This window comes from Astatotilapia calliptera, chromosome 10 (genome assembly GCF_900246225.1).
Source record: "Astatotilapia calliptera chromosome 10, fAstCal1.2, whole genome shotgun sequence".
In the NCBI taxonomy this organism is placed as follows: Eukaryota; Metazoa; Chordata; class Actinopteri; order Cichliformes; family Cichlidae; genus Astatotilapia; species Astatotilapia calliptera.
Window position 1 is genome coordinate 32,599,796 of NC_039311.1, and position 26,472 is coordinate 32,626,267.

General features: G+C 44.1%; 3 protein-coding genes across 9 annotated transcripts; 2 read left to right on the forward strand and 1 right to left on the reverse strand.

Annotated features, from left to right (window-relative positions):
• The first annotated feature begins 343 nt into the window (after positions 1 to 343).
• med31 (mediator complex subunit 31) lies at positions 344 to 2,422 on the forward strand. The gene is made up of 4 exons (XM_026181970.1): positions 344 to 591; positions 1,402 to 1,476; positions 1,555 to 1,651; positions 1,767 to 2,422. Exons 1-4 carry the CDS (start codon positions 582 to 584, stop codon positions 1,981 to 1,983), a joined length of 399 nt encoding a protein of 132 aa, XP_026037755.1. The 5' UTR covers positions 344 to 581; the 3' UTR covers positions 1,984 to 2,422.
• A 479-nt stretch (positions 2,423 to 2,901) lies between these two features.
• LOC113030867 (flavin-containing monooxygenase FMO GS-OX4) lies at positions 2,902 to 11,511 on the forward strand. Of its 4 annotated transcripts, none has more exons than XM_026182623.1 (9): positions 2,902 to 3,147; positions 4,560 to 4,790; positions 5,066 to 5,204; positions 6,531 to 6,676; positions 7,236 to 7,288; positions 8,693 to 8,817; positions 9,194 to 9,301; positions 10,671 to 10,880; positions 11,031 to 11,511. In XM_026182623.1, the coding sequence occupies exons 2-9, from the start codon at positions 4,588 to 4,590 to the stop codon at positions 11,340 to 11,342; spliced, it is 1,296 nt and encodes a 431-aa protein (XP_026038408.1). In that variant the 5' UTR covers positions 2,902 to 3,147; positions 4,560 to 4,587; the 3' UTR covers positions 11,343 to 11,511. The 4 variants fall into 4 exon arrangements, with proteins under 4 accessions (XP_026038408.1, XP_026038406.1, XP_026038410.1 ...); XM_026182621.1 differs by lacking the exon at positions 2,902 to 3,147 and adding an exon at positions 3,609 to 3,793; XM_026182625.1 differs by lacking the exon at positions 2,902 to 3,147 and adding an exon at positions 3,609 to 3,793 and having other exon boundaries at positions 8,693 to 8,805.
• Positions 11,512 to 15,036: 3,525 nt separating this feature from the next.
• Positions 15,037 to 26,469, reverse strand: LOC113030640 (P2Y purinoceptor 3). Of its 4 annotated transcripts, none has more exons than XM_026182263.1 (5): positions 26,416 to 26,469; positions 23,457 to 23,518; positions 22,656 to 22,945; positions 18,428 to 19,013; positions 15,037 to 17,344 (listed from the first exon to the last, which is right to left on the reverse strand). In XM_026182263.1, exons 4-5 carry the CDS (start codon positions 18,868 to 18,870, stop codon positions 16,435 to 16,437), a joined length of 1,353 nt encoding a protein of 450 aa, XP_026038048.1. In that variant the 5' UTR covers positions 18,871 to 19,013; positions 22,656 to 22,945; positions 23,457 to 23,518; positions 26,416 to 26,469; the 3' UTR covers positions 15,037 to 16,434. The 4 variants fall into 4 exon arrangements, with proteins under 4 accessions (XP_026038048.1, XP_026038049.1, XP_026038051.1 ...); XM_026182264.1 differs by lacking the exon at positions 26,416 to 26,469 and adding an exon at positions 24,092 to 24,214; XM_026182266.1 differs by lacking the exon at positions 22,656 to 22,945.
• Between the last annotated feature and the right edge of the window lie 3 nt (positions 26,470 to 26,472).

Genomic DNA, 26,472 nt, shown 5'->3' on the forward strand with positions numbered 1-26,472 from the left:
AGCCCTACAGACACAAAAACTGTCCCTGTGTGTTGGCCCTGCGACAGACTGGCGACCTGTCCAGGGTGTACCCCGCCTCTCGCCCTATGACAGCTGGGATAGGCTCCAGCGCCCCCCGCGACCCTGAAAAGGAGAAGCGGAAGCGAATGGATGGATGGATTAATTAAATATGTCAATAATTATTAAATGTGCCAATAATTATTGAATTAAATGAGTTGTAAATATTTATTTAATTAATTATTGCCACATTTAATTAATTATTTAATGGTGTATTTATTAATTCATTATGTCAGTCCTGGCGTTCCATATCTGTGGGAGTCTGAAGGCGCTTATCTTTTGTCTGCTGTTGCCTCCCTCTTGAGGCCAAACAACGAACAGCAGGCAGCGTAAAGCGACGTGGATGTCGCGAAGGCGGAAGTTTAACGTTTTACGTTTTAGTCTGCACACGTTTGATGGCGGCGATTAAACCCGAAAAGGGCAAAACCCGGCTTTCTGTTCTTATTTGTGCTTCTTAAGTTTTTATACAGTTTATCTGACATTTAAGTCCTTCATCTACATACTGCTGCCTTCAGGCTGTAGCCATGGAAACAGGTTTGTAGCAGATTGTTTGGTCAATGCTAATCTGCTAGGCTAATATTTCCTGTAAGACAAAACGCCATAAATAAATCCGTAAGTTTTACTTTGTTGGCTTTAAAAGCGTGTCTGTGAGCAGCTGATGGTATTTACATGTGCTCCGTCTTGTTTTTCTACTTTGACTACGAAGCATTCCGCAAACAGACAAAGCGGCGTTAAATTGAATGGAGTCTGGCGGCGCTGGGATTACGAGTTTTATTTAAGGGAGTTAAAGGGAGTAAAGGTTCTGGTTGTTTTTAAATGTAATTGAATGTGTTGTTAAAGACGTTGGTACACTCATGATTAGCTTTAAGTCAGGCTGCAGAGTGTCGGCCTTTTCTGTCCTGATCACAACGTCCCAAGAAATTATTCCGATTGACAACAAACCTGATTTATCAGCTAACGTAAGTGTGTTTGAAGATGACCTGGCATGGACGCTGAAGACTGTACTCCGAGACTCGCTCTTTAATTCGGCTCTCAATAATTCATCCTTATATTAAATTTAATTTCCGAGCTGCCTGTTTAAAGTTTGCAGGTTGAATTAAAACAATGTGCCTCTAAATTGCTTTTTTTCTAATGGAGTCTGGTATAGAAACATGCGTTCTCGTGGGTGTGTTACGTTGGCGTGTGTGTAGTGTGGATTGAATCCTTCGAGATATTATTGAGGTTTAGATTTAATGTAATTAAATAATAGAAGTTAAAAGCATGTGCTCCTGATGATCTCAGGATAATCTGTGCTGTGGGTTTGAATGTCGTGTTGCTGATTAACTCGTGTGCTTCCCGGTGCAGACGAGCAGGCCAGGAACCGTTTCCAGTTGGAGCTCGAGTTCGTCCAGTGTTTGGCGAATCCCAACTACCTGAACTGTGAGTGACTCTGTGATCAGAAACTCGCAGCTTCACATTTGCCAGAGTTTAACGTAGGTTTTGTGTGTTTGTTTCCAGTTCTGGCTCAGAGAGGCATCCTGAGGGACAGATCCTTCATCAACTACCTGAAGTACCTGCTGTACTGGAAGGAGCCTGAGTATGCCAAGTTCCTCAAGTACGGCGACGTGTTTGATCCTCAGTTTAGATGATTTTCTCTTTGAGGATAAAGTTGTGATGTTTGTAAACCCTTCTGTCAGCTGACCTCTGCTCTGTGACTCCGCCCCCTGCAGGTACCCCCACTGCCTGCACATGCTGGAGCTGCTGCAGTACGAGCACTTCAGGAAGGAGCTGGTGAACGCTCAGTGCGCCAAGTTCATCGACGAGCAGCAGCTGCTGCACTGGCAGCACTACTCACGAAAACGCATGCGGCTGCAGCAGGCGCTCGCTGAGCAAACGCAGGCGCAGCCACAGACGGCCCCGCCGCACGGCAATGCTGCCGCAAAATGACGACGGAGTTGGAGTGCTGCTGGGATACCGAGGTTATTTCTCCATTCACGTGAACATTAAAGACCGTGGGGGAGGAACTGAGGTGGGAGCTGATCAGCTGATGGGAAGCATCAAGCTTTCAAGCTAAAATTTCTCCTGGATTTATGGATGTAACTATTTCCTGGAACTTGTCAGTCCTATGGTCTCAGCAGGAACAGACTGAAAACAAAAAGGCAGCAGAGGTTTTCATTTAAAGTCCTGCTGCTCAGCTGCAGAGTGAGCTCCTGCCTGATGGGGGCGTGCTTTTATCTGCAGCGATCACCTGAGTGTGACTGAAGTGTTCCGGGAGAGGGGAGTGGCTCGGCCTGTTTTCATCCTTTGTTCTAATAAAATGTTTGAAATGTGAAGAGTTTGTTTCTGTTTGCGTGTTGATTAAACCAATAAAGTTATGCAGGCTTTCTTTGAGTTAGTCTGCTCAATAACAACAATGACCTACCTCCTTTTCCTAACCACTTTTCCTTGACCTGAAATATCCTGACGTGAGGGAAAGAGGAGGTGCTCTGATGCAGGTCACATGAACAAGATCTCACTTCATCACAAAGTTTCCCTCCATCGTCACTTCTACAGCAGAGCATTAAACAGTGATTCAGTGAGGGTAAATGGTAAATGGCCTGTATTTATATATAGCACTTTACTCGTCCCTAAGGACCCCAAAGCGCTTTACATATCCAGTCATCCACCCATTCACACACTGGTGATGGCAGCTACATTGTAGCCACAGCCACCCTGGGGCGCACTGACAGAGGCGAGGCTGCCGGACACTGGCGCCACCGGGCCCTCTGACCGCCACCAGGGTGGCTCATGATGTGCATTTAAAGAGGAAACTCAATATTTCTTTTCTATTTTTAGATCCCGTTAGATTTAGATCCCGAAAACAGATCCGGTGGAAAAGAGCAGAGCAACAAGACAAAGCATCCCTGGCTGCAGAGCCTTGAGCACAAACACAGACAGAGAGCCCTCCTGGACCCTCTGTTTATTGACTGAGGGTGCGTTGTTACCTGCTGCTCTCACCTGTAAGAGTGTAAGCGCGTGTTTATGACAGGACATCTAAAGCAGCGGGAACCAAAACGGATGAAGGACCGAGGACTGAACGTGCAGTGAGGAGTGCAAACACCATTCTCAGAGGTCAGCTGGCTGATACAGCTAACAAACATTTTATTATAAAATTAACTTCAAAAGAAACCCGGACATGTAGTTTAAGTCATTTTTGTTAAATACTGACACGACAAGCAGCCGTAATAGGATGGTTAATACACTAAAACCTAAACTATCATCGAACTATTTTTTCAAAATAATAAAGTCCGTTTATCTAAAAACAGGAAGCGTTGATCGGAGGACTGTTCAGCTAAAATAAATACACAAATAGTTCGATAGATAAATAAAATAATACCAGCAATAAAATGTAACAGAGGAAACAAAATCATAATAATACATCTGAGTAAAGTAAATCCACTCAGGAAACTAAATGAAGCTAAAATGTATTGAAAATAGAATAAAATAAAATATTATTTTTGCCGTTTTCTGGCGCTAAACGTCCTTATCTGCTTTTATTGTGAAGGACTCCGGAAGTTTTTTGATTACGTTAGCGGAAGACACGGGACCGTTTTCTCCGTAACACCAGGGCCGTTGTGCGGTAACCGAGCGGTGTTGAGACGTGAGTCGTGCCTCGGTACCTGGATGGACGCCCAGCGGTTCAGTTAGCTAACGTTTAAGCGATGTTTTCGCTGATTTCCGCGGACACCGGGACGGGAAACGGTTGAGCGGGACGACGGTAACTCCTTGTTTCTTCATCATCACTGATTAATCGGGGTGTTTTGTTTAAAAGTGCCGACTTTAATGTAGCAACGGAGCGATCTGCACTGACAGGTAGACTTAAAAAGTTTGTGGCCGCCTGGTGTGGGCATGCGCAGTTTGCAATATGGGGTTGAATAAACGTGATTTATGAAACTGTGGCTGAGTTAGCTTGTTAGCATTCTGATAAGGGAGTTGTTCATATTTGCTCATCTGTGAAGTGTGGAGGAGCGGAGCTAATGGCTCGGACTGTAAAGTGGCAGCCTGCAGGTCCAAGTCCAGGCTGGGTTAAACTGTAAATTAGAGTCACAGCGTCACCTGTGACCTTTAGACTCACATACCTTTTATTCTTTGACTCTAACAGGGTTCAAAATAATCAGAGCTTCAGTTCCGCTAGTTTCAACTCCTGCCTCTTTATGCCAGTTTTCTTCTGATTGGCTGCCCCTCATAAACAGAACATTTAATCAGCAGGTGGGCGGGGCTTCTTCTGGAGCGCAAAGCCAAAACCAGCAAAATGATCATTTTGATGCTCGGAAATATTTCACATTAATCAGTTATCACCTAGTTATCCGTCTGTGTGCTGTGTTTGATGTGAGCACGTAGCACTGGAACATAGATTTACAACAGGAAATGAGGTGGAGCAGATCAGCACGTACTGTATTCATACAGCATGCACACTCATTATTAGCTGTTTACTCACTGTGATAACCAGACCTCATCTCGAGCGTTTGTGTCTCCGTGCTCAGTTCAGGTGGAGTCACCAGCACAGACCTGATGTTGCAGCGGGTGGCGGTGGTCGGTGCCGGAGCAGCCGGACTCTGCGCGGCCAGGCACATCCTGTCCCGTTCAGGCCGCTTCGCTCCTCCGGTGGTGTTCGAGCTCTCTGAAAACGTAGGCGGCACCTGGTGTTACGACGAACGTGTTGGAAAGCTTGATAACGGGCTGCCGGTGCACAGCAGCATGTACAGAGACCTCAGGTAGGCTCACCTGTCTGCACACCATCGATGGGCTCGCTGCGAGGGCCGGCTCCACGTTTCACTAGAGCAGCTTTGCATAATTTATGTTGTAAAGTCATCCTTAACGCTTCAGTCCTGACTCGACTAAAGCCTAAAGTCACAGTTGTTTCTGGTCCTTTCCTGTGGGCTCGTTCTCTCTGCAGTCTCCTACATTGACATGAACATGAGAGAAAGGCTGAGCTGCAGTGAAGTTTCCTTTCTGTGCTCGCAGTTAATGTTTTCTGATATTCCGACAGGACCAACCTGCCGAAGGAGGTGATGATGTTCCCGGACTTCCCCTTTGAACCCCAGCTTAGCAGCTTCCTGCCCCATCAGGAGGTCCAGAGGTACCTGGAGAGGTACTGCCAGAGCCACAGCATCCGGCCTCACATCCGGGTGAGTCGCCCGGGATTCTTCTGAGTCAGATTTAAGCTGCTGGCTCTCATAACACAGTCTGTGATGTCATGTAGTGAAGGGTGCAGGTGGCTGCTTTGTGATACGTGTAGACTTTACGATTCAGTTAAAATCTTTATCGATGGCAGCATTTTGTATTTAATGCCCTTCGAGTGCAGAAAGGAAAATTTCGACTCAGTAATGTTTTATTCCTTTCTTTGTTTTATTGTAGAGTCTTTACAATATAAAGCGCCTGGAGGCAGCTGTTGTTTTAAATAACATTGATTGGATTGAAAATTGAAAAATGTCTGCATCTGTAAAAAGTAAGAGTGTGGAGTTTGTGGGAAAGACCACAGCCGTGACCATGGAGATGTTAACTCCGAGCCACAGTCTGAAGCGAGGCTCCAACCAGCTCGACTGCTTCTTGTATTTAACCAAGAGAGTAAAATCTGGTTCAACAGAGACCTGATCAGGATCACAGACGCACTCTGCAGTAGAAGATCTGAGGTTTCAAGTTTCCCAGCTGGATAAAAGCAGCTTTCGTTCGTTTGAACTTTCTGTTTTAACTCCTGGTACCAGAAACACGAGCGACAATCCTAACAGCTGTTCATAGGCAATAAAGATAATCAAGGCGATTACCCAGCATGCTTTGTACATGAAAATGTACCAGCGGTGTTGCTTCCTCAGGCTTAATGAAAGCTGTTCATAAAGCCTGGTGTGACACACCGAACTCAAACTCAAAACAAAGTTTTCATTTCCTTTTTCTTTATTCATCATCTCATTTATCTTCCCTCTGCAGGCACACGCTGTATTAAATAAACCATAAAACCCAAATAAAGATCCAGCAGTTACACAAACACTACGTCACAGCACTAAACACAAAGTCCATCCATCCAATAGTAGTCCTGACCTGGTTAATGTTACGTGGCTGGTTATTTTTCAGAATCCCTGAAAGAAACAAGTGTGATTGTGGTTTGTTGTCCTGAGTTTTTTTAGTTCTGGTTTATGAAGCCGTGACAGTGATCTGATTGGCTGTAACAGGGTGTTAAACATAAGGAAACATCGCTGCATCCAGGAACAGCCTGATGCTTCGTCACTGATGGAGTTTCTAATATGACTAAACTGCTCTCTAGTATAAAGCCAACACCTGAGTACCTGCCACCGGTGTGGACCCCAGGATCATCAGAGACTTGGAGACGATTTCAGCTCCGTCAATAAAAATCTGCTCGCCTTGAATTTTCTAAGAGATCTGATTTGTCTCAAATATGATACAATACAAAAGTAAACCTCCCGCGGCGCCACTTTCCTCACTGTGACTCTTTTTGTCAGTTCAACACTGTCGTGGAAAGCGTGAAGCCCGTCAATGTGACGACAGAGGGCGAGGTGGAGGAGAGGACGGCGTGGGAAGTGACATCATCTGATTCTTCAGGTCATCAGAAAACTGAGATGTTTGACTCTGTCTTCGTCTGCTCGGGGTGAGATCACACACTGCGTTCTAATGACCAGCAGGGGGCGATGGCAAATAAAAGTAATAGTGCAGAAACATATGAATCTGGTTCTGTGACCAACACTTCGCCCATGAGTTGATGGTCTCAGACGTAGTTTAAAGTTTCATTAAATCAAAGGTTAAACTACAGCATCTCATTGGCTAATGAGCCGTAACACCTGGTCAGCGTGTGGCTGCGATTCAACATATTTGCATTCACTAATTATTCCAGAGTGCAACTTTAATACGATGTCTTTTTTTAAAAGTCTTTAAATGTTGACATTTACAAATAAAAGTGTGAATCTTGTGAAGTCTAAGATTTTGTGTTTTGGAGAAAGAAAAAGATTTTATCCAAAAGCAGAAAGTTACAAAGTGTGTATTAAAGCTCTTAATTTGAAGGTGAGCATTTTATTTTGAAATGACTCTGTAGGCTTTACTTCAGAATAAAAGCCTCTGCCCCCTGCTGCCACTTGAGGGTGCCAAAGCTCTGAGTTCACCTGCTTCAGCGGCTCTTATTATTTTGACTCTTATTCTCGTCTGTTTTAAAGGCACTACTCAGACCCTCACATCCCACTCATACCAGGCATCGAGAACTTTAAAGGTAAAACAAACATTTATGCCTTCATAACAAAAACAAAGCTTTTACAACATGCAAGTATTTTAATGAAAAGTTCCTGATATGATAGAAATTAGTTTTTCTGAGGAGATTGAATGAATGCAGTGAACTGCTGATGACTTCATCAGGTTTATTCTTGTGTTTAAGCCTCAGTAACATCTGTAAACACTCAGTCGTGATTAGCATTAATCTGTGTCAGTTTAGTAAATCGAGGTTCGCTGGTGCTAGATTGGATCAGCGGAAGGACTGCGCTCAGAGCTCAGTCCTCTCCTTTCTGTCTGCTGCACACTGAAGGTGTGGACAGTTTTGCGAGTTCACAGCAGATCGTGACACTTCAAACTGAGCCGCATCGGTGTGAGCTTCAGGAATGTTCGTGCGGCTGGTTAGACACACCAGCATTGTTCTCATTTTGTGCTGAATCCCCACAAAGCGTACCTCCGGGTGTGTTCAGACACCTCCGGGAAACCTTCGTGTTTCAGTCAGTTGGTAAAATCAGAGGTTTCAGAGGCTTCTGGACACCAAAGAAGTTTGAATGAAAGTTCAACAGGCAGCTCAGCCAAGTCAGTCAGAGAGACTTTATTTATCTCCAAGGGGCAATTAAGATAGACACCCTGCCGACCGTATATACAATGCACAAACATCACATTGAGGAGACCGGTCAGGCTAGGTAGCTCTGGCCGGTCGACCCCACGAGCAGCCACCCGCACCGAAACCATGGAAAATGCACAACATGAGGAAAGACGAGGAGAAGAAAAGAACTCCTCCCAGACTGAGCTCCAACAGGGAGATCAGTTTGAGAACAGAAAAATACACCTCAACACACGAATCAGCACATCTCACAACATAAAGACATAAGCTTCGAAGGCGTTTGGAGGGGGTGGAGGTGAGTGTAGGTCTGCATCAGTGTACATGCGTGCGTGTTCCGTGTTCAGCGGAGAGAAAGTGTCCCTTCACCCGGTTATGCAAAAGTCAGCAATCTTCGGTCGGCGCCGGTGACCTTGAATGAGGAGTCACAGCAGCTGTTTTGTTATCTAACGGAGAGTTGTGTTATTCCCGTCAGCTTTTGCCTTGAGCATCCAGCTGGCGCCAGGGGGGCCGCATCAGATGAAGATGGTAGTTGTTGTGGTTAGTGCGAACAAACTGCCTCCAGTTTTACAGCTGGTCTAACGTCCATCACTGGTCACCAGGTCTCTTAATTCTCGTTGTTCTTCTCCATACTGCGTTCAATAAACACAGTCTTGAGTATTCACAGCCCTGCCCATCGTCTATCATGTCGGCCAGCCTTGTGGGACAACTTTTACCCCGCCTACTCTGGAACAGCTGTCACCGCTGCACAGAGCATCCCTCCCAGTGATCCATTCTAGAACCAGTGTGCCTCTCTGTGTGCAGGGAAAGTGCTCCACAGTCACTCGTATCGATTCGCGGAGCCGTTTGCGGGTCAGTCGGTGGTCGTTCTGGGAGCCAAAGCATCAGGTCTGGATATTTCCCTCGAGTTGGCCAATGTGGGTGCCCAGGTAACAACTAACATCTGCATGCAGATGTATTATTTTTATTATTATTATCTTTATTTCTTGCATATTTTAGTTGACCTACCAGAATGCCTGACGAGCTGGGCACCAGTGGGTTCCTCCTCTGATGGGAGGAAGGTGCCAGGTGATAGACAGAGGGTGCATGTTCCTACATTTGTATTAACTGTTTGACAAAGCCACAGGAAGCCTCTGGTTAGAGAGCAGGAGGAAGAGGAGCGAGAGCAAAGACGTATAATTGTGTCTTTAAAGAAGTTAACAGCAGGTTACGCTGCATAACTGCAGCCTGGGACGAGCAGCGAGTGCAGAAAGCGTGTGACGGAGCTTTAGACTCACGGCGTGTTTTTCTTTCTTCATCTCACAGGTGACTCTGAGTCACCGCCGCCCTCGGATCACCTTCCCTCTGCCTGATGGGATTCAACAGTCCAGCTCAGTAGAGGCCGTCGAGGACGACGGCAGAATTCGCTTCCAGGTGACTGACCTCAACTGTATTAATCCTCCACTGCAGGAAGTCCACCTGAGACAGTGGCTTGTGAAAGTATTCGGCCCTCCAGCTCAGTCAGATTAGATGGACAGTGTTTGTGAACAGCAGTTTTCAGATCTTGCCACAGATTCTGGATTGGATTTAGATCTGGACTTTGACTGGGCCGTTCTAACACATGGATATGTTTTGTTTTAAACCGTCCCATTGTTGCCCTGGCTTTATGTTTAGGGTCGTTGTCCTGCTGGAAGCTGAACCTCCGCCCCAGTCTCAAGTCTTTTCTTCCAAGACTGTCCTGTATTTGGCTCCATCCATCTTCCCATCAACTCTGACCAGCTTCCCTGTCCCTGCTGAAGAGAAGCCCCCCCAGAGCATGATGCTGCCACCACCATATCTGACAGTGGGGATGGTGTGTTCAGAGTGATGTGCAGTGTTAGTTTTCCACACATAGTGTTTGCATTTTGGTCTCATCTGACCAGAGCAGCTTCTTCCACATGTTTGCTGTGTCCCCCACATGGCTTGTGGCAAACTGCAAACAGGACTTCTTATGGTTTTCTGTTAACAATGGCTTTCTTCTTGCCGCTCTTCCATAAAGGCCAACTTTGTGCAGTGCACGACTAATAGTTGTCCTGTGGACAGATTCCCCCACCTGAGCTGTAGATCTCTGCAGCTCGTCCAGAGTCACCATGGGCCTCTTGGCTGCATTTCTGATCAGCTCTCCTTGTTCGGCCTGTGAGTTTAGGTGGACGGCCTTGTCTTGGTAGCTTTACAGTTGTGCCATACTCCTTCCCTTTCTGAATGATCGCTTGAACAGTGCTCCGTGGGATGTTCAAGGCTTGGGAAATCTTTTTGTAGCCTCAGCCTGCTTTAAATTTCTCAGTAACTTTATCCCTGACCTGTCTGCTGTGTTCTTTGGACTTCATGGTGTTGTTGCTCTCCATATTCTCTCAGACAACCTCTGAGGCCGTCACAGAGCAGCTGTATTTGTACTGACGTTAGATTACACACAGGTGCTCTCTATTTAGTCATTAGCACTCATCAGGCAACGTCTATGTGCAACTGACTGCACTCAGACCAAAGGGGCTGAATAATTACGCACACCCCACTTTGCAGTTATTTATTTGTAAAAGATGTTTGAATCATGTATGATTTTGGTTCCACTTCTCACGTGTGCACCGCTTTGTGTTGGTCTTTCACCTGGAAGTCCAATAACATTGATTCATGTTTGTGGCTGTAATGTGACAAAATGTGGGAAAGTTCAAGGGGGCCGAATACTTTTGCAAGCCACTGCATATAATAAAGTTCAAGCAGACGCCTCCTGTGATTGGTTGGTTGTATTTGACACTGTGATGGGTTCCAGGACGGCTCGGTGACGGAGGCGGATGTCCTGATGTTCTGCACCGGGTATAACTTCAGGTTTCCGTTCTTGGACGCAGCCCAGCTGGGTGTGGACATCCAGGACCAGATGATGTCACCTCTGTACCGCTTTCTGGTGCCACCCGCCTTCCCCTCGCTCTTTTTCATCGGCATCTGCAAGATCATCTGCCCCTTCCCCAACTTCAACTGCCAGGTGAGCGGCAGTGTACCGTCATACCCACTGTTCTCCACTGCAGCAGTCCCAGTGTCGACTTTCTAAGAAGCAGAGCGGACTTACTCTGGTTTGAATGCCGTTTGTTAGGTAGCTTCGGTTGTTAGGTTCGTTTGTCTTCTATCGCTGCAGGTCCAGTTCGCCCTGGCCGTGTTGGAGGGCTCGGTCACGTTACCCTCTCGAGTTCAGATGGAGGATGAGGTCCGGCGGGAGCTGCAGGAGAAGCTGGAGCGGGGAGTCCAGCATCGCCACCTGCTGATCTTGGACCAGGATCAGTGGGAGTACTGCAACACACTGGCTCGCACCGCTGGCTTCCCACTGCTGCCTATGGTCATACGCAGCCTGTATGAGGAGGTGTGGCGGCAGCGACAGATTCACCCCAAAAACTACCGGAAGCTCAATTACAGGCTGATCAGCGACTTGGAGTGGGAGCTGATCAATTAATCGGTGAAGGGCAGGTGTGCAAAGGAAGCTGAGTCTCTAGCGCCGCATCAGGCTGTACCTGAGAGGCCTGCTCCCTCTGCCCCTCTTCAAATTTACTACACTTGCTTAGATTGAGGACTTCCACCCTCATCCGTAATTATACTTTAATAAACTGATTAGCCAATGAAAACCTTTTATATTTAAACTCCCGCTGCAGCTAATAAAGGCTAATAAGTCATCAAACCAAAATACATCGACACTTCACTTAAAAGCAGCATCATTGAACAAGCAAAGTTTATAGGATGCACAAATCTCGGATGAGCCCCCAATTTAGCTCAGAACACAAAGAGTGGTCTCAAGAACCACCTTACAAATATTCCAATGCTTCAACTTTTGTGCTTACTGTGTGATAAATGTTCTCGCCTGCTAAAGCCGCTGTTGAAAACACACCTCAGAATTTTATTGGTCTAAAAGTCCAAAGTATTTAATACATATTGATTTGTGAAGGCTGCTTTTACTCCCTGTGAGTCCGTGATGTAAACTGGTGTGACTCCAGAGCTGTCACTAATATATGTGACTGGAGTTTATAACAATGGCACTTTGCTTTTAGTTTTAATTACTATTATAAAGGACAGTTAGTGCTCACAGTTGTCCTGTGAAGAAACAGACACAGGAAGGGCGGTGCTGATTATTTGCAGGTTATAGAGACCTCCAGCACTGATGCTGCTACAGAGATGAGACTGTGAGTCTGTGCAACGAGGTGTTGGCAGGTTTTAGATGACACAAATAGAAGCAAATCTGTGACACCGACAGGCAGAAAGCGAAGCACTGCAGTAGGTTTTACCTCACAGTCTGAAGGTGTGATTAGAGCGCAGAGCGCGGCAGGATCGCAGGCCCCGTTTCCTCTCAGGAGTCGATTCAGCTCATTTTAAATGAGCCAATCAAGCTGATTCTCAGGCCTTCAGAAATCATCTCACAGCATGAATCTAAATGTGTTTGCCCACAGCTGGCAGCAGGCAGAGTGAGCTCTACACAGTGACATTATCACTAACTGCACTTTATATGCTGAGATTTGGACGGTCACTGTGTTTTTAATGGGCTGATCCCTGCAGCGATATCCTATGATTCAGGGCTGACGGGAACTCTCAAAGTGTAATCAGATTACTGTGAAATCATGGTTCCAGCTCCACAGAGGACCAAGCTTTGTAGATTTAATCACCTTCTAGTGCCACCCTCTGCTGTGATTAGCAGAGCTGCCTCTAATAAACATTGTACACTCAAATCTACCTCAATCGTTACAATAAACGTTCATTATTTCAAGGACAAAGACTCGCTGTGGATGAGTCAGAGATTAATAAGCACTAATTATTAAATGCAGAGAGGTGTATAAACACATAGTGAGTGAAGAAGAAACACCCAGTGCATCATGGGAATCCCCGGCAGCCTACGTCTATTGCAGCATAACTAAGGGAGGATTCAGGGTCACCTGGTCCAGCCCTAACTATATGCTTTAGCAAAAAGGAAAGTTTGAAGCCTAATCTTGAAAGTAGAGATAGTGTCTGTCTCCTGAATCCAAACTGGAAGCTGGTTCCACAGAAGAGGGGCCTGAAAACTGAAGGCTCCGCCTCCCATTCTACTTTTAAATACTCTAGGAACAACAAGTAGGCCTGCAGAGCGAGAGCGAAGTGCTCTAATAGGGTGATATGGTACTACAAGGTCATTAAGATAAGATGGGGCCTGGACAATCACAGAGATTAGTCCGCTGTCAGAGGCCATAAGAGGATCAGTTATAATCGTCACTGTTTCTGTTCTGTGATAAGCTTTAAGTTTTTCTTTGGTAATTTAGTTCAATGAGTTCCTTAATTTTCTGATTTTTTGTTGAAGATCTTGGGTGTAGTGAGAGAAGTTATGGAGGCACCACCCTCCTAATAAAATACCTTAATGTTGCATCAGCTCTTGTTTTTAGAGGGAAACTCACTATTTGTCGTCCATCTCGTCATTTTACTTGTTTGTTTTGGTTATTTTTAGTTTAGTAAGTAATAAAAGTGTTCACTGTGTAAAGCTTAGTTTATCTTGGTGGGAGTGAGATCCGTGTTTGTTTTGTGTTAGCTCACCACACATGCTGTAGTCGTGTTGCAGTTTTGTTTCCTTTCTAATCTTAAGGTTTCTTTCTGTCGTGTTTATACAGCACGGCTCCTGTAAATAAACTTAATGAGTCCACACAGACTGTTTTTTGTGTCTCCAGAATAACTGTCTGCAGTTGGTGTAATATTAATTCTGTCCACTACACAGATATGCTCTAAGTGCAACTCAGGAATGCTTGTCTGCCAGCATGTGTCGGAAAAAGAATCTAATTGTTAGCTCTGAGAAAGCCTGGACAATAAGATGTCATTTCTGGTAAAGACGGCTCACTGTATTAGTCAAAAATACACGTGTGTGTGTGTGTGTGTGTGTGTGTGTGTGTGTGTGTGTGTGTGTGTGTGTGTGTGTGTGTGTGTGTGTGTATTGGAAAACACTAAACATGGCAGCATAGGAACAAACTCTAAGTCCATGGAGGCTGGGGTCTGCCACACCAGACAAGACCCCAGCTGCAGGCTGCACATAACAGCAAGATGCCTGCAGACAGGGCATACATGGAACGCCATAGCCAAGTGGCCGATCATAGTGTACAGGAACATCTGTGCCGAATATAACCTGGAAGTCCCGAGGTCAAAATGGGACACGCCCCCTATGGTGGTGGAGAATGACCGAGCTAAGATCCTGTGGGACTTCCAGATACAGACGGACAAACTGGTGGTGGCTAACCAACCGGACAGAGTGGTGGTAGACAAACAGAAGAAGACGGCCGTAGTGATCGATGTAGTGACCCTGAATGACAGCAATATCAGGAAGAAGAAACACGAGAATCTTGAGAATGGTGGTCCCAGTGGTAATCGGAGCACTAGGAGGGTGACTCCAGCAGATCCCGGGAACAACATCGGAGATCTCTGTCCAGAAGAGCGCAGTCCTGGGAACAGCTAAGATACTGCAGGACGCTCAAGCTCCCAGGCCTCTGGAGAACTTAAAGACATGTTGAGGAGGTAATTTAGCCATTTAGATCAGCTGTGTTGGATCAAGGACACATCTGAACCCTGCAGGACACCGGCCCTCGAGGCCTGGAGTTCGACACCTGTGTGGTGTTAGTTTCTCATGCATGCACCTTAGAAGTAGGTGAAGTTGTGCCAAAGATTTCTGGTGCTATTTAATCTGTGTACAAAAAATAACGTCAGATGTGAGTTTTTTCCACTTTCTTCTGATTTTGGTGATGTGAAGATGTATTTGCAGCACGTTTGGAACATGAGTGAAAGATGAACACAGAGAGGGAAACCGCTGCCTCTGATTTAACCTTTGTTTCTCTGATGATAGTTTGAGGTTAACATTTGTTTAACAGTGAAAACACAATTGCTTGATTATGTCTGGGATGTTTTGGAGACGTGTTCCTGTGCAGTGACACCACTCAGCCACCAGTTTAGTATCCTGTCAGCTTCAGCTGGACTTTGTATGAAAGTTTCACCCAGAATCTAAAACTGTGTAATAAATAACAGTGATGACATGAAGGCTGCTTAGTATTAGTTATTGTATGATGTCAGCAGAAGCCCGGCTGATTTGTCTCTGAAAAAGCTGATTAAACATTTCTGAGCAAAGACAGATCCACAAACAAGGCCGCACAGAGAGCTGAGTTCAACAACCCACTTTAATCCAGACAAAGTCCCACAAACACATCAAAGAAATGAGGTGTGATATCACAGAGTGACCCAGGCTGGACAACAACATGACAGGAAGCTGCAGCGCGTGCCTCTGAAGGAGATCCATCCAAACAGCCGGGCCGGCACGGCTGCAGTCAGCAGGTGCAAAAGTCGCAGCATAAAATCATAATGGTCACTTTAAAATGTTAATAACTCAGTGCTGAAAACACAGTGTGTTTCTAAACTGACTAAAACGGACACAGCAGTTTCTACTGATTGGTCAGGACTCCGTGTCCTTGTGATCTGTATGCTTATTGTTTAAAATTCAACATATTTCACAGATATTTAACATGCAGCTTTAATCAAATTTGGCCTTCACTGGATTCATGTACAAATATTTTTCTTCTCTGCCTTTTTTCTGAGAGATTAAAGTACATAAAAAAGGATTCATATGTATTTTCAACATTGCAAACCCATCCATCTGTTTTTTTCTACTTATCCAAAGCAGCGCCGCTGTGGTCACAACCCTATCCCAGCTGTCAAAGGTGACATGCACCTGGGCAGGTGTAGCACAATGAGACAGCCAGGCATACATGTGTTTGGACTGTCGAAGGAAGGCGGAAGGAGAAAGGCGCGAGCCGCCCTCCCTTCAAGCTTTGACGATACAGCTGTGAATTGTTGAAATTCTTGATTTATTCGTTAAAAGCAAAAAATTGTCCCTCCCTCCTGTGTGAAGTGAAATGTTTCTGCTTTGTGAAAGCCACTACAGGGCTCGAGAGCGGCTGCCTGCGAGTCAAAGAAATAAATACAATAAATAAAAACAGATTAATGCAGGTAGCTAATCATTTCAGAATCATCCATACTGAGAGTATCAACGGGCAAATCAACATGGAAAAGCTCCTCTTAATGCACTTAAGGTAAATAGCCTACTATTTTAAAGAAAGGACCTCAACAATCAGATCATCCCATATAAGCACCACTTGGCAACAGTGGGGAGGAACCAAGCTCACTTTGCTGCTGGTCATGAAATCATCAGGAGCTCAAATCACTAAATTAAGAATAAATATATCAGAGTTTCTGTTGTTGGGACTTAACAATTTGACAGCTTTGTTTACAATTCAGTTACAGAATATTTGAAATAGACACCATCTCCTCCATCAGTTTGTCACTGTTTTCATTTTTACAAACAATTCCAGTGTTCAGACTGACTGGTAACAACGTCTGGCCAGGTATCGCTGCAGTTTTTTCGTATGCTTTAACAAGTTGGAAATGCTTCTTCTTAAGAAATTACCGATGCCATGTGTGGTGCATTGAGGAGTCTGTAGACATCCTCAAATCAAAAACAGCAATCCCACATGGCCTGTAACCCACTGAGGATCTATGGCATCCTAGAAGATAACTCTGGAGGACTTGGACTCGTTCTCTATGTGCACCTCCCTTTCAACCCTCTCGGCCACCTCGTGATCGTCTTCTCCCACTCCATCTCTTTTGAGGATCTTCAGCGGCCACCAGAGGGAGCCGTTCCGGCGGTCTCGATGGATGGTGCGTTCGGCTGGCCAGCAGCTGGGGCCACCTTTATCGCCCGTGAGGAAGTAGAGCAGAGCATTGAGCCATGCGTTGCAGGAGGCCAAAGGTCTGGTGACCTTGTAGCAGATGGAGACGGTCTTCATGGCATTGCAGCCGCCAAGCTGTCCCCGCCGCAGGAGCAGGAAGAGCGTGCGAGTCACATGGAAGGGTAGGAAGCAGAGTGCAAACAGCAGTGTGATAGTGACAATGGTTTTAATGGATTTCCGCCGCCGGCGGATGTAGTGTGAGTACTGTGAGCCAGAAATAGAGACGGAGGTTCTCTCGCGCCCTCGAACTCCTTCCACAGACCCGTCACCCACTGGTCCATCCTCGCCACCCTCTATTGAACTGGGAGGAGAGCGCAGGGTCTGAAATATTGTCCGGACCACGTGGGAGTAGCACCAGGCAATGATGACAAAGGGCACAAAGAAACCTAGAAGGTGGAGAACAATGCCATATGGGACGTAGTCTGCAAACTCCTTATCTATGGCATCATCCCAGCAGTTTATGTACTCCTCGCCGACCTGGTCTCCAGTTCTGTTCCCATAATCGCTCCCTTCTCCAGGCTCAACAGCCTCACCAGCTCTGCGCCTAACGTATCCGGTCTGGGCGAACCTGAAGATGGGGCAGGTGAGAATGAAGACCACCACCCAAACTAATGCGCAGATCCCCTTCACCACCCGCTTACTTTCCAGTGTGATGGTCCTCATTGGATGACAGATCCCCAGATACCTGTGGAGAGACGACTAGTGGTCAGTTCAGTCCATCAGTTTAACCTCTGCTTATTCAGCATTTACACTGAGGTTCATGTAAACTGTTTTCAGCCATCAAACAGAAATAACAGAAAACTCAGAAAGTCAAAAATCCATAGAAGAGTTGATCTGAAAGGAAACAGCTTCTCATCTCAGTTCAGCACCTGATTACTAACGTATAAGCCAACCTTTCACATAAATAGTATTTTTATGCAAATCTGACTGCAACATATCAGGTGATCCCGCTAACAAACTAACAGATAAACCACACCTACCTTAGAGGTAGTGAGCTAATGGAGCAAATGAGAACTAGCCTTTATTTAGTATGGACTGATGACAACGATGTCAGGTTCAGATTATCAGGGGTCGAATTATCAGCTGAAGCTTACCCATTCAAACCTACTGAACAATTATGTGGCTCTTTAACAGAATGGCTTTTGGTTAGGTCGGCAGTTTATTTTGATCACAAGCTTTGAGGTCAAACCCATCAGCTCACCTGTTGCAAACATCTGATCAACTTCCGATGGGCTCAAAGATCAGAAGAATCTGATAGCTTGCTAATTTCCTGTTAGCCAGTCAAAGTTCAAATAGCAAAGATGAGAAATCCATCAAAAATTAACATTACCAGGAAATAATATGAGCAGTAATTATTTGTTTGTAGTGTCGGTGAAAGTGTGCTTCTGGTTATGAGCTGGAAACAAAGGGGGAGGAGCTGGATATCTGAGTTACTAAACCAGTCTCATAATAACAACGATTACAAAACAATTTGATAAACAACAAAAAGCAGCAAGATGCCATCAAGCCGACTTTAACTTGAGCTTTAATGGCACCAACTGAAAATCTGCCACAACCAACTCTTGGTAAACTCTGAGAGTTGGTCGTGACAGGAAACTTAAATTAAACTCACAAAGTCTTACATTAAATCCAAATATTCACAAAACCTTCATTTTTTTGTATTTATTGTGCAGATTTTCTGGTATTTTGGTTAAAGTTTAGACAACATTTATGCGGAAGATAAACTTTTACATTTTCATTTTGCTGCACTGTTTCTAGGCTGTCCTACCTGTGCACAGAGATGCAGGTAAGGAAGAAGATGGAGCAGTAGAGATTGAAGTAGAACAGGAAGCGTACGAGGCGGCACATGAAGTCCCCAAACACCCAGCAGTCCCTCAGCACATAGCTTGCCACCAGGAAGGGCAGAGACAGGCCGTACATCAGGTCAGTGGTGGCCAAGTTCACCATATAGATCAGGGAAGTGTTCCAACGACGTCCATGATGGCAGCAGGAGCGCAGGAGCACCACTGAGTTGAGGGTAAGGCTGAAAAGGAAGGTCAGCGAGTAGCAGACGGGTAGGAAGACATATTTGTAGGATTCATCGATACTGCATGAAGGCAGAGGGAGTGTCGAGGTGTGCGAGGTGCCTGACGTGTTGAGATGGTTGCTCGCCACAACTGCCGCCAGCAAGCTGATGTCTGGGGTGATGCTTGAGGTTTGACTCAACCCCATGATGAACCGCTGAGGCTATTTGTGGCAGAAGAGGATTAGTTCAGGCTTGTCTGGCATCATCTCAGCTCCTTCCTCTTCAGGTGCTATCTATCTAGCCATCTATCCATCCTCGGTCTCGGCTCAATGTTGACTGATCCATGTCTCTGTGACAAGAGAGGGAAAGAGAGCAAAGAAAACACAGCCTTATTGCCTCATTATTCTCGGGAAAGGTTGTTCAGAATGTACCACCAACGTTATGCTGATGAAGACTCTGTCTCGCTCAATTAGCCCCTCAATCATTAATGAAACTTTCCAGACCGTTCGTACAGCAGGCTGGTGGTCTGTTCTATGTTGGGGTCAGGTTTTTTTAAAGCCCGTGTCACAATAACTGAAGAAGTGCGGGTCAAGACGCCCCGTGCACAGCTGCTCAAATGGCTGAGTCATGTATATGTATGATTAAAGTCAGTATACAGTAGGGTAGAAACTCCGCTGTGAGCTCTACTTTGAATTTATATACTGCACATTATAGTGGCTTCGTGTAAAAACACAAAGTCTCTGAGAGGAAACAGCTGAAGCACAGGGTGTTATTTTTAGAGTATATTCCATGTTTATTAGTTGAGCTATTAATGGTTCCACGTGCAGATTGTTCTCTAACCTCTGAACAGCGATCAGAGTGTCAGTGCACATCTTAGGGTCAAGTTTGTGTTTCGGAATTTTTAACTGTTTAAAATGATCAAATATAAATCTTATAAAAGAAGAAGTGTGAGGTCAAAATAGAAGTGACTTGATTACAAGCTAACATATGAAGATGTTTAGTGTGTTGCACCAGCACAAACGTGGTTTTGCTGAGATTGACAATATTCTGTGTTAGAGGTGGGAACTCTGGGATTTTTGCAACTGACTCTGTTAGATATGGATTTCTGGGACTTCCTTTGTCAAGATCAAAACTATAGAGAGAAGAATACTTCAATCAAGCACACAGTTGGATTTACTAACTTTCACAACACCTGTTTTATTGCTATTTGCAGGGATATTCAATGCCGGAAAAAAGCTTGATGTGATGGCAGTTATTGCTGTGTGGAGGCATTGCAGAGATTAAAGACTGCCTTTGTTTCCATTTGCCTGGTCTCAAATATGGCCTGGTCTCGATGTGACTGACGAGAAGAGTTCAGAGTATGTGTCTTTCTGGGCACGCCCTTTAGCCGGTTCAGCAGGATTCCCATCTTTGGAGTAATTGACAGAACACATGTATTTTTAATTGTCCCATGTGAAACTGAGTGTGGGTTGTGTAATAAGAAGCACACACACTCAGTTTATGTGCAAATAGTCTCCAAATCCGTAAACATTATGTACATTATTACAACACTGTAGCAAAGCATCCAGGGTCTGTTCACAAAGTCTTCATTTTCCAGAATAACAAACATTTTAAAAACCTGCAGGTTAGAAAGTACGGAGATGGTTGGCCTTCAGGTGAGTCCACAGTATTTCACGTGTGGCTTGTTGAGCCACCGATTTTTGCTAAACCAGATGCTGCATGTTAGATTTGTGTTCTCATAAGTAAATATATTAATTTATCTTATTTTGTAAAAGACGTTTTCTGATTGTCATCTTATTTTGGAAATGATTTTATTTTGGTGATTATAGGTGACTTCACTTCCTGTTCCTGATGTTTTGAAGCGCGAACTGCAAAAATGAATGTATGTTTTTTCCCTCCGGTGTTGCTGTCAATAAAGAAAAAGGGAAAAGTAAGCAACAAACCAAGTGTGCGCATTATTGAGAGAACATGGCCGAAGAAGAAGAAAACTCTTCGAGCTCAACACTCTGTAACAGGTAACTCCTGTTACCTGTTCAGATCTGAACCAATGAGTGTTGACTGTTTTGGTACTTCACCCACAGGACCTACAACCGTCTCCTCTGCTGACACCTTGTTGTACACAGTTTTTGGTCTTGTGAGTCGCCTCAATCATTCCACCTTTCTTAACGTCTTCAGTGGAGCTGCACTGCATTCACCCTTTCTAAAAAAGAATAGCTCTCTGACAGCCAGACTGAACGCTCAGATTTTCATTAAACATGTTGTTTCGGTCAACTAGGACCTCCAGTTCAGGTGCAGAAAGTTTTTCTTTTCGCTGCTTCTCCTTATTTTCATTATTGTGGTCAACATGAGAGCGTCTGTGACCTTTACTTATGTACTTTTCTGATTCCTTTTAACAAACCAAATCATGCAGGTTTTGGCAGATTGGGCATGTCATGCTGAAAACAACTTTAACTGTGTTTAGAAAAAGCAACTTTTGTAAATCATCTGTAAAACCAAGTGCTCCTATTTTTGCCTCACTTAGTAAATCTGGCCCTTTATTCCAAACAGGACCTATCAGATGGGTTATCATGAAATTTAAAAGAGCATTCATGATCCCCAGAAAATAAATGATTTTGGTGATCAGTCTGCTTTTAAAAATTAGTCTGAGTGTATAATGCAAATATTTTTACTGTATTGATCTGATATTTATTTTGCTACACCAGCTGACATAATTATAAGGAGAAGGAGAAGCAAATGAGTCCACTGTACACCACTCTGATGAATTCATGGTCTCAGTTACCTTTAGATCTTTACCATTGTCCCATTAGAGTCACAGAAGCCAGGGCAAGTTTTGGGCTGGGCTACCTTGAAGTTATTGCTGCATGAAGTTCTACTCTCATCCTTTAATTATGGATCATCCACAGAGGAAGTGATTTGATTTGCTGATGGGTGGTTACACTATCACGCTGGGCATTCATAGGACATGCTCTGGTTGCCTAGGTAACCATCTAATGTTTGTATTACTCTGACTTATGCGACTTGTGCGAAATCTCTGTGGGCAAGGGCAACTCAAGGGCATAATCTTAGGTTTGGTGGCCACAGTAGGGCAAACAGCTGTTCGTCTGTAGTAAGTGTGGGCTGTCAGTCTGCTGTTTACCTCACCTCTCAGTATATGGCCAAATCTAATTACCCTGGAAGAGGCTGTAAAAGTTGTGAAAGCAGCCTGATAAGAGCCGTAAAGACAGTAAAGCTCCCTTCTGTACAATGACAATAATACCAAGGTGAATTGTAGAGAACATCCTTAACTTTTTTTTATCAGTGTGCTGCTGTTAGCCTCCATTAGCTGCTGTTAGCCTCTGTTAGCTGCTGTTAGCCTCTGTTAGATTCCACTGACCTTTGTTAGCTGCTAAACACTGGCAGTGTTTAGCCACATATTTTAAAGCATGAACGGATAGAACAGCAATCTCCATGTTGGCTACTTTTTCAGAATACACAATTACACACTAATCTATGCATTCATATGCTGCATGCACAATCTATGCATGCAGCCAGGACTGCTGAGCAGCTAGAAACCTCCATCAAACCAGAACAGGACAGCGTTCCTCTGTGAGCCCAGCAGCTGCTGTTAGCTCTCAAACGTTTACAGACTGATGCACAGTGGAAACACGAGTCTGTTCCAACTTTTTACAGATGTGTTGCTGCCATTACATCTTTCATGAAACAGTCTCAGTTTAAACTTTTTATGTTTTCTTTGTTCTGTTGTGAGTAAAATATGGGTTTACCAGCTTTGCAAATCATTGCATTTGTTTGTTATTTACACAACGTTTGTTGGGGTTATATTGTTTTTTTTATTCTTCTTTATAATTAAAAGAAGGAAATGTAAGTTGCTTTATAATTTATCACTCTCATTATGATCAGTTATAGCAATCATTCATTACTAAGTGAGCAAACACACCATCTCATCTGGAGGCAAGCAGAGGATTAAATCCAGTCTGTATGTTTGTGGACTCACCTGTGATGGTATTAACTGACAGAAGCTGACAGCAGCTGTCAGCTGGTGCCTGATTTCCATGAAGACATTCCTGGTCCACAGAAATTTAAGGGTGCGTTTGAAAGATTTGAAGCGAGTCTGGCCTGAAATTGATTCTGTTTCTAGTACTTCATCTTCCGAGCATCAGTGGATCAGAGCCTGTCGTCCTTTGAGCTTCCACCTCCGGCTTTTCTTGGTAGACTTGTGGTTAAGAAGTTTCTGTTTCGGGCCCAAAGGGTCTCTCTGGGTCTCTCTCCTGACCTTCAGCTTCTCTGTAAATAATTGATCAGCGTTCATTCAGCCACAGCTGCAGGAATGAAACCCAATACAGGGACTGCAGCGGGCGAGGAGGAAGAGGAGGAGGAGGTGCTCACAGCGCCAATGATTTTACACGAGCAGCCGAGGTTTGAATAATTCAGAGTAGACATAAAATATTTTAATGTCTCAAGTTTAAATGTTGATGCCACCCAATATTTGTTGAATTTATTAGGATGTTTTAATGTCTTTACTTTTTATTGCTGATTGAATGAAGTATTTGGATGCTGGATATACAAATTAGCTCGACGCCAACTCTCCTGTAATTGTGATGAACTGTCCTCCACACGACCCGAGATAAAATCAGTCACACATTTCAACTAATGAGCTCCTCGTCTTCTACAAGCAGCCAGAAAGTCAAAGGTTTATGTTCATAAATCCTCAGAGTCTACACGTTCAAAGGAATTAAAAATAATTTGATCAGAGTGGACTTTAAAAAGCTTCTCGTGTGGAAACAGGATCACTCACCTTCTCATCCGGAGGAGATCCTGAAGCTTTCAGCTCCTCGCTCTGCCTCCAGTTATCTGAGGCTTTAATTAGAGAGAAAAATGAATGGATCAGCCCCTCCTCCTCCAACCCGTCCGCTCTCTTCTCTCCATCATCACCACCATCAGCTCTGATTCATACAGTAAATACTAAATAAACAGAGAGCTGAGGGGCAGACCAAACACTATCAGCTGTGTTGAGTGTGATCAAACACGGCAGCGGGATCAGTGTTCAAACAGCCGCGGTCTCCTCATTCTTGTCACATCCCCTCCTCCTGTTAAACACGGCCAAAGTTTCTAACACCGAGCTCAGTGTATGACAGTTTATCTCAGTTTTTTCTTCTCCCAGATCTCTGTGATGTCATAGTAAGGAAATACTTCTAATATAGTCATCTCAGACTGAAGAAGTGTGGGCTGGAGCTCGAAACAGCAGCTCCACATCAAACAACCGATGCACTGATCCAGGATCTGACAATACAAGCTGTCTGCTCCCATAACCACCAAGTCTTTGATTCATTTTTTGGGAAGAAGTGGAGCCAGGATTATTATGACCTGCAAATCCCAGAACAAAAATAATAATCATAATAATGATTTTTCTGATTATTTTTTTTACATTACCTGATCCAACCTAACTATAAACTCTATGAATAATAGAAGTGATAAGAACCAAGATGTTTAGGGCTGCATACAATAGCCTGAAGATAAAACACCTAATTTATCCTGCAGGTGTTTATGTGTCTAAAACAGGGGTGGAACTCCAGGATGTGTCCTTGATCCATCGCAGCCGATTTCAATGGCTGGTAATGAACTAATCATGTGATTCAGGTGTGTTGAGCCAGGGTGAGATCTAAAACCTGCAGGACACCGGCCCTCGAGGCCTGGAGGTCCCCACTCCTGCTCGAAGGCATTAAAATTAATAAAAGAAGTGATTTTTGTGTCTTTGCAGATAAACCTGGGTATCATCTGCATAGAAATGCACATATATGAAGAACTACAGCAAAGCACAGTAATATGACATCATTAAGTTTTGCTTTTAAAAATATATTTCAGAATTAATGTTTACATATACAAATATATTTGTAGTTAATTTTATTTACATTTTAAAATACTTCTCCAAATATTCTTAAAGTCACGGTGAAATGATTAACAGCCTTGTATCAGTGTCATAACCTTCCACAACCTCAAAACAGCACATTTCAGTGTGACTTTATATACTTTAAAGCACATTTCTCATTACAGTACATCGCTTTCAATGTAAATAACATTCAGCTTCTTATCACAGGCACGAGAGCACAATGCTAAATATCCTCGACTACTGTTTCAATGACTACTGTGCTCATGAAAACAGATTCAGGGAGTTATTTAAAGCACATGATGGATGAGATGCAAAACATTTAGTTTTAAGAAGAAAATGAAAGTAAGGCAGCAATCATGGCACATAGTTGGTTATATTCAGTGGATTCTTCCCTTACATTTAAAGTAAACAACGATAGCGCGATCACAGACGGTACCTGAAGAGTTTAGCATCAGTTAAAGAGGAATTTCACCACTGTGACAGAAACGCAACTTTGTTAGTCTGAAGTTGTTTCAGTTATTTATTTTCTGCTTTAATGTGATGATGACATCAAGTTTGGGTGAAATTCCCCTTTAATTAAAAAACAAAACAAAAACTAAGTATAATGTCCAATAATCAAGATATCATGTAAGCTCTTTAATTCCACGTGCTTATATCTGTGTGCTGTTCCCTTTTTATAGTAACAGGTAAAAGTGGTTCAGTAAGTAACACAATAAAACTTAAATAAGATAAGTTAGATCCCTTTTGTTGATTATGTCTAATTAGTCTCGCCGCAACTCAGAGAACACAGCGAAAATATGTGAAAATGGGATTTTTTTAGATGAAATTTGATCACCAAACTCCCAAATCTGAACGTAATGTTAGGAGTCAGAAAGTTGACCAATTTGACTTCGATGAGGATGTTTGAACCGATGAGTCACTGAGCTTTCAGCACGGTGTAAAGTAACACCGTTTTACCAAAATGCATCTTCTAAATGAACTGAGTAACATTCGTTGTCTAAGGTCCAAAGTTGGACAGGTCTAGAGACCGGTTGGCAACCACCTACCAACCACCAGGTGCTACAGAAAAATGTGTTTTAACCAACTGTGAGGTTGCTGGAGGTTGGTAGATGAGCTCAGAGGAAGACACCGACAAGCCTCTTTGTGGTTGGTTTGGCAGGCTGTCGCTCCCAGCTGTGATGTGACTTCTCTTCCTGTAAACACTCGACCAACAAGCCGAGTGGTAAAGCAAACAGGAAAGTGCAACACAAACCTGAAACCTCCACAGTAAAAGTTGCACCTTTTGAAATGTGTTGTTTTCAGTAGTAAGGTACAACTTTTACTTTGAAGGACTTTCCTGTTTGCCTTTCCCGACCGCTTGGCTCAGTGTGAATGTTTGCAGACATGTTGTCTTCAACACAAACGTGGCAACCAAATCAATCACAGGGAGGTTTTTGGGTGCAGCGCTCCCTTTGCAACCCATTTTCACCCAGTGATAACCAGCAACCAATCACCACTTGGTGGGAATATACATGTACTGATAGCAACCGCAGGTTTCCAGGGGGTCGCTCACCACAAACGTTTGACTCGTGGGTTTATCAAAGTCATTGTTTTTGGTCTGCTGACCATGATTATGTCTCCCAAATTTCATCCTGTAGCTTTAAGACCTGTGTCTCAAGGCAAAAACACGGTTACAGGCTGTTTGACGAAGACAATGGATCCTCTGAGGAACATAAAGTCTCCACAAAAATCCTCTTGTAGGACAGAGTGAGGATAATAACACCGTGCTACCACGGTGGCTTAAAATGAGCATTTAGAGGAGCACAGGTATCAAAAAAGATTTGAAAAGCTCCAGCTTTCTCCAAACGTCACAGCAAAATATACTAACCTTTCCCAAAATGTCAGTTTCATTTTCAGAGGCCGAGCCTGTAAATCTGTGGTGCAG

Bases quoted from the DNA above. Each gene is read 5' to 3' on its own strand.
- med31 (XM_026181970.1), top strand. The intron at 1,477-1,554 runs GTGAGTGACTCT...GTTTGTTTCCAG, and splicing joins GAATCCCAACTACCTGAACT to TTCTGGCTCAGAGAGGCATC. The intron at 1,652-1,766 runs GTACGGCGACGT...CGCCCCCTGCAG, and splicing joins GAGTATGCCAAGTTCCTCAA to GTACCCCCACTGCCTGCACA.
- LOC113030867 (XM_026182623.1), top strand. From the start codon at position 4,588: ATGTTGCAGCGGGTGGCGGTGGTCGGTGCCGGAGCAGCCGGACTCTGC. The intron at 4,791-5,065 runs GTAGGCTCACCT...ATATTCCGACAG, and splicing joins AGCATGTACAGAGACCTCAG to GACCAACCTGCCGAAGGAGG. The intron at 9,302-10,670 runs GTGACTGACCTC...GATGGGTTCCAG, and splicing joins ACGGCAGAATTCGCTTCCAG to GACGGCTCGGTGACGGAGGC.
- LOC113030640 (XM_026182266.1), bottom strand. From the start codon at position 18,870: ATGGGGTTGAGTCAAACCTCAAGCATCACCCCAGACATCAGCTTGCTG. The intron at 17,345-18,427 runs GTAGGACAGCCT...GTCTCTCCACAG, and splicing joins ACCTGCATCTCTGTGCACAG to GTATCTGGGGATCTGTCATC.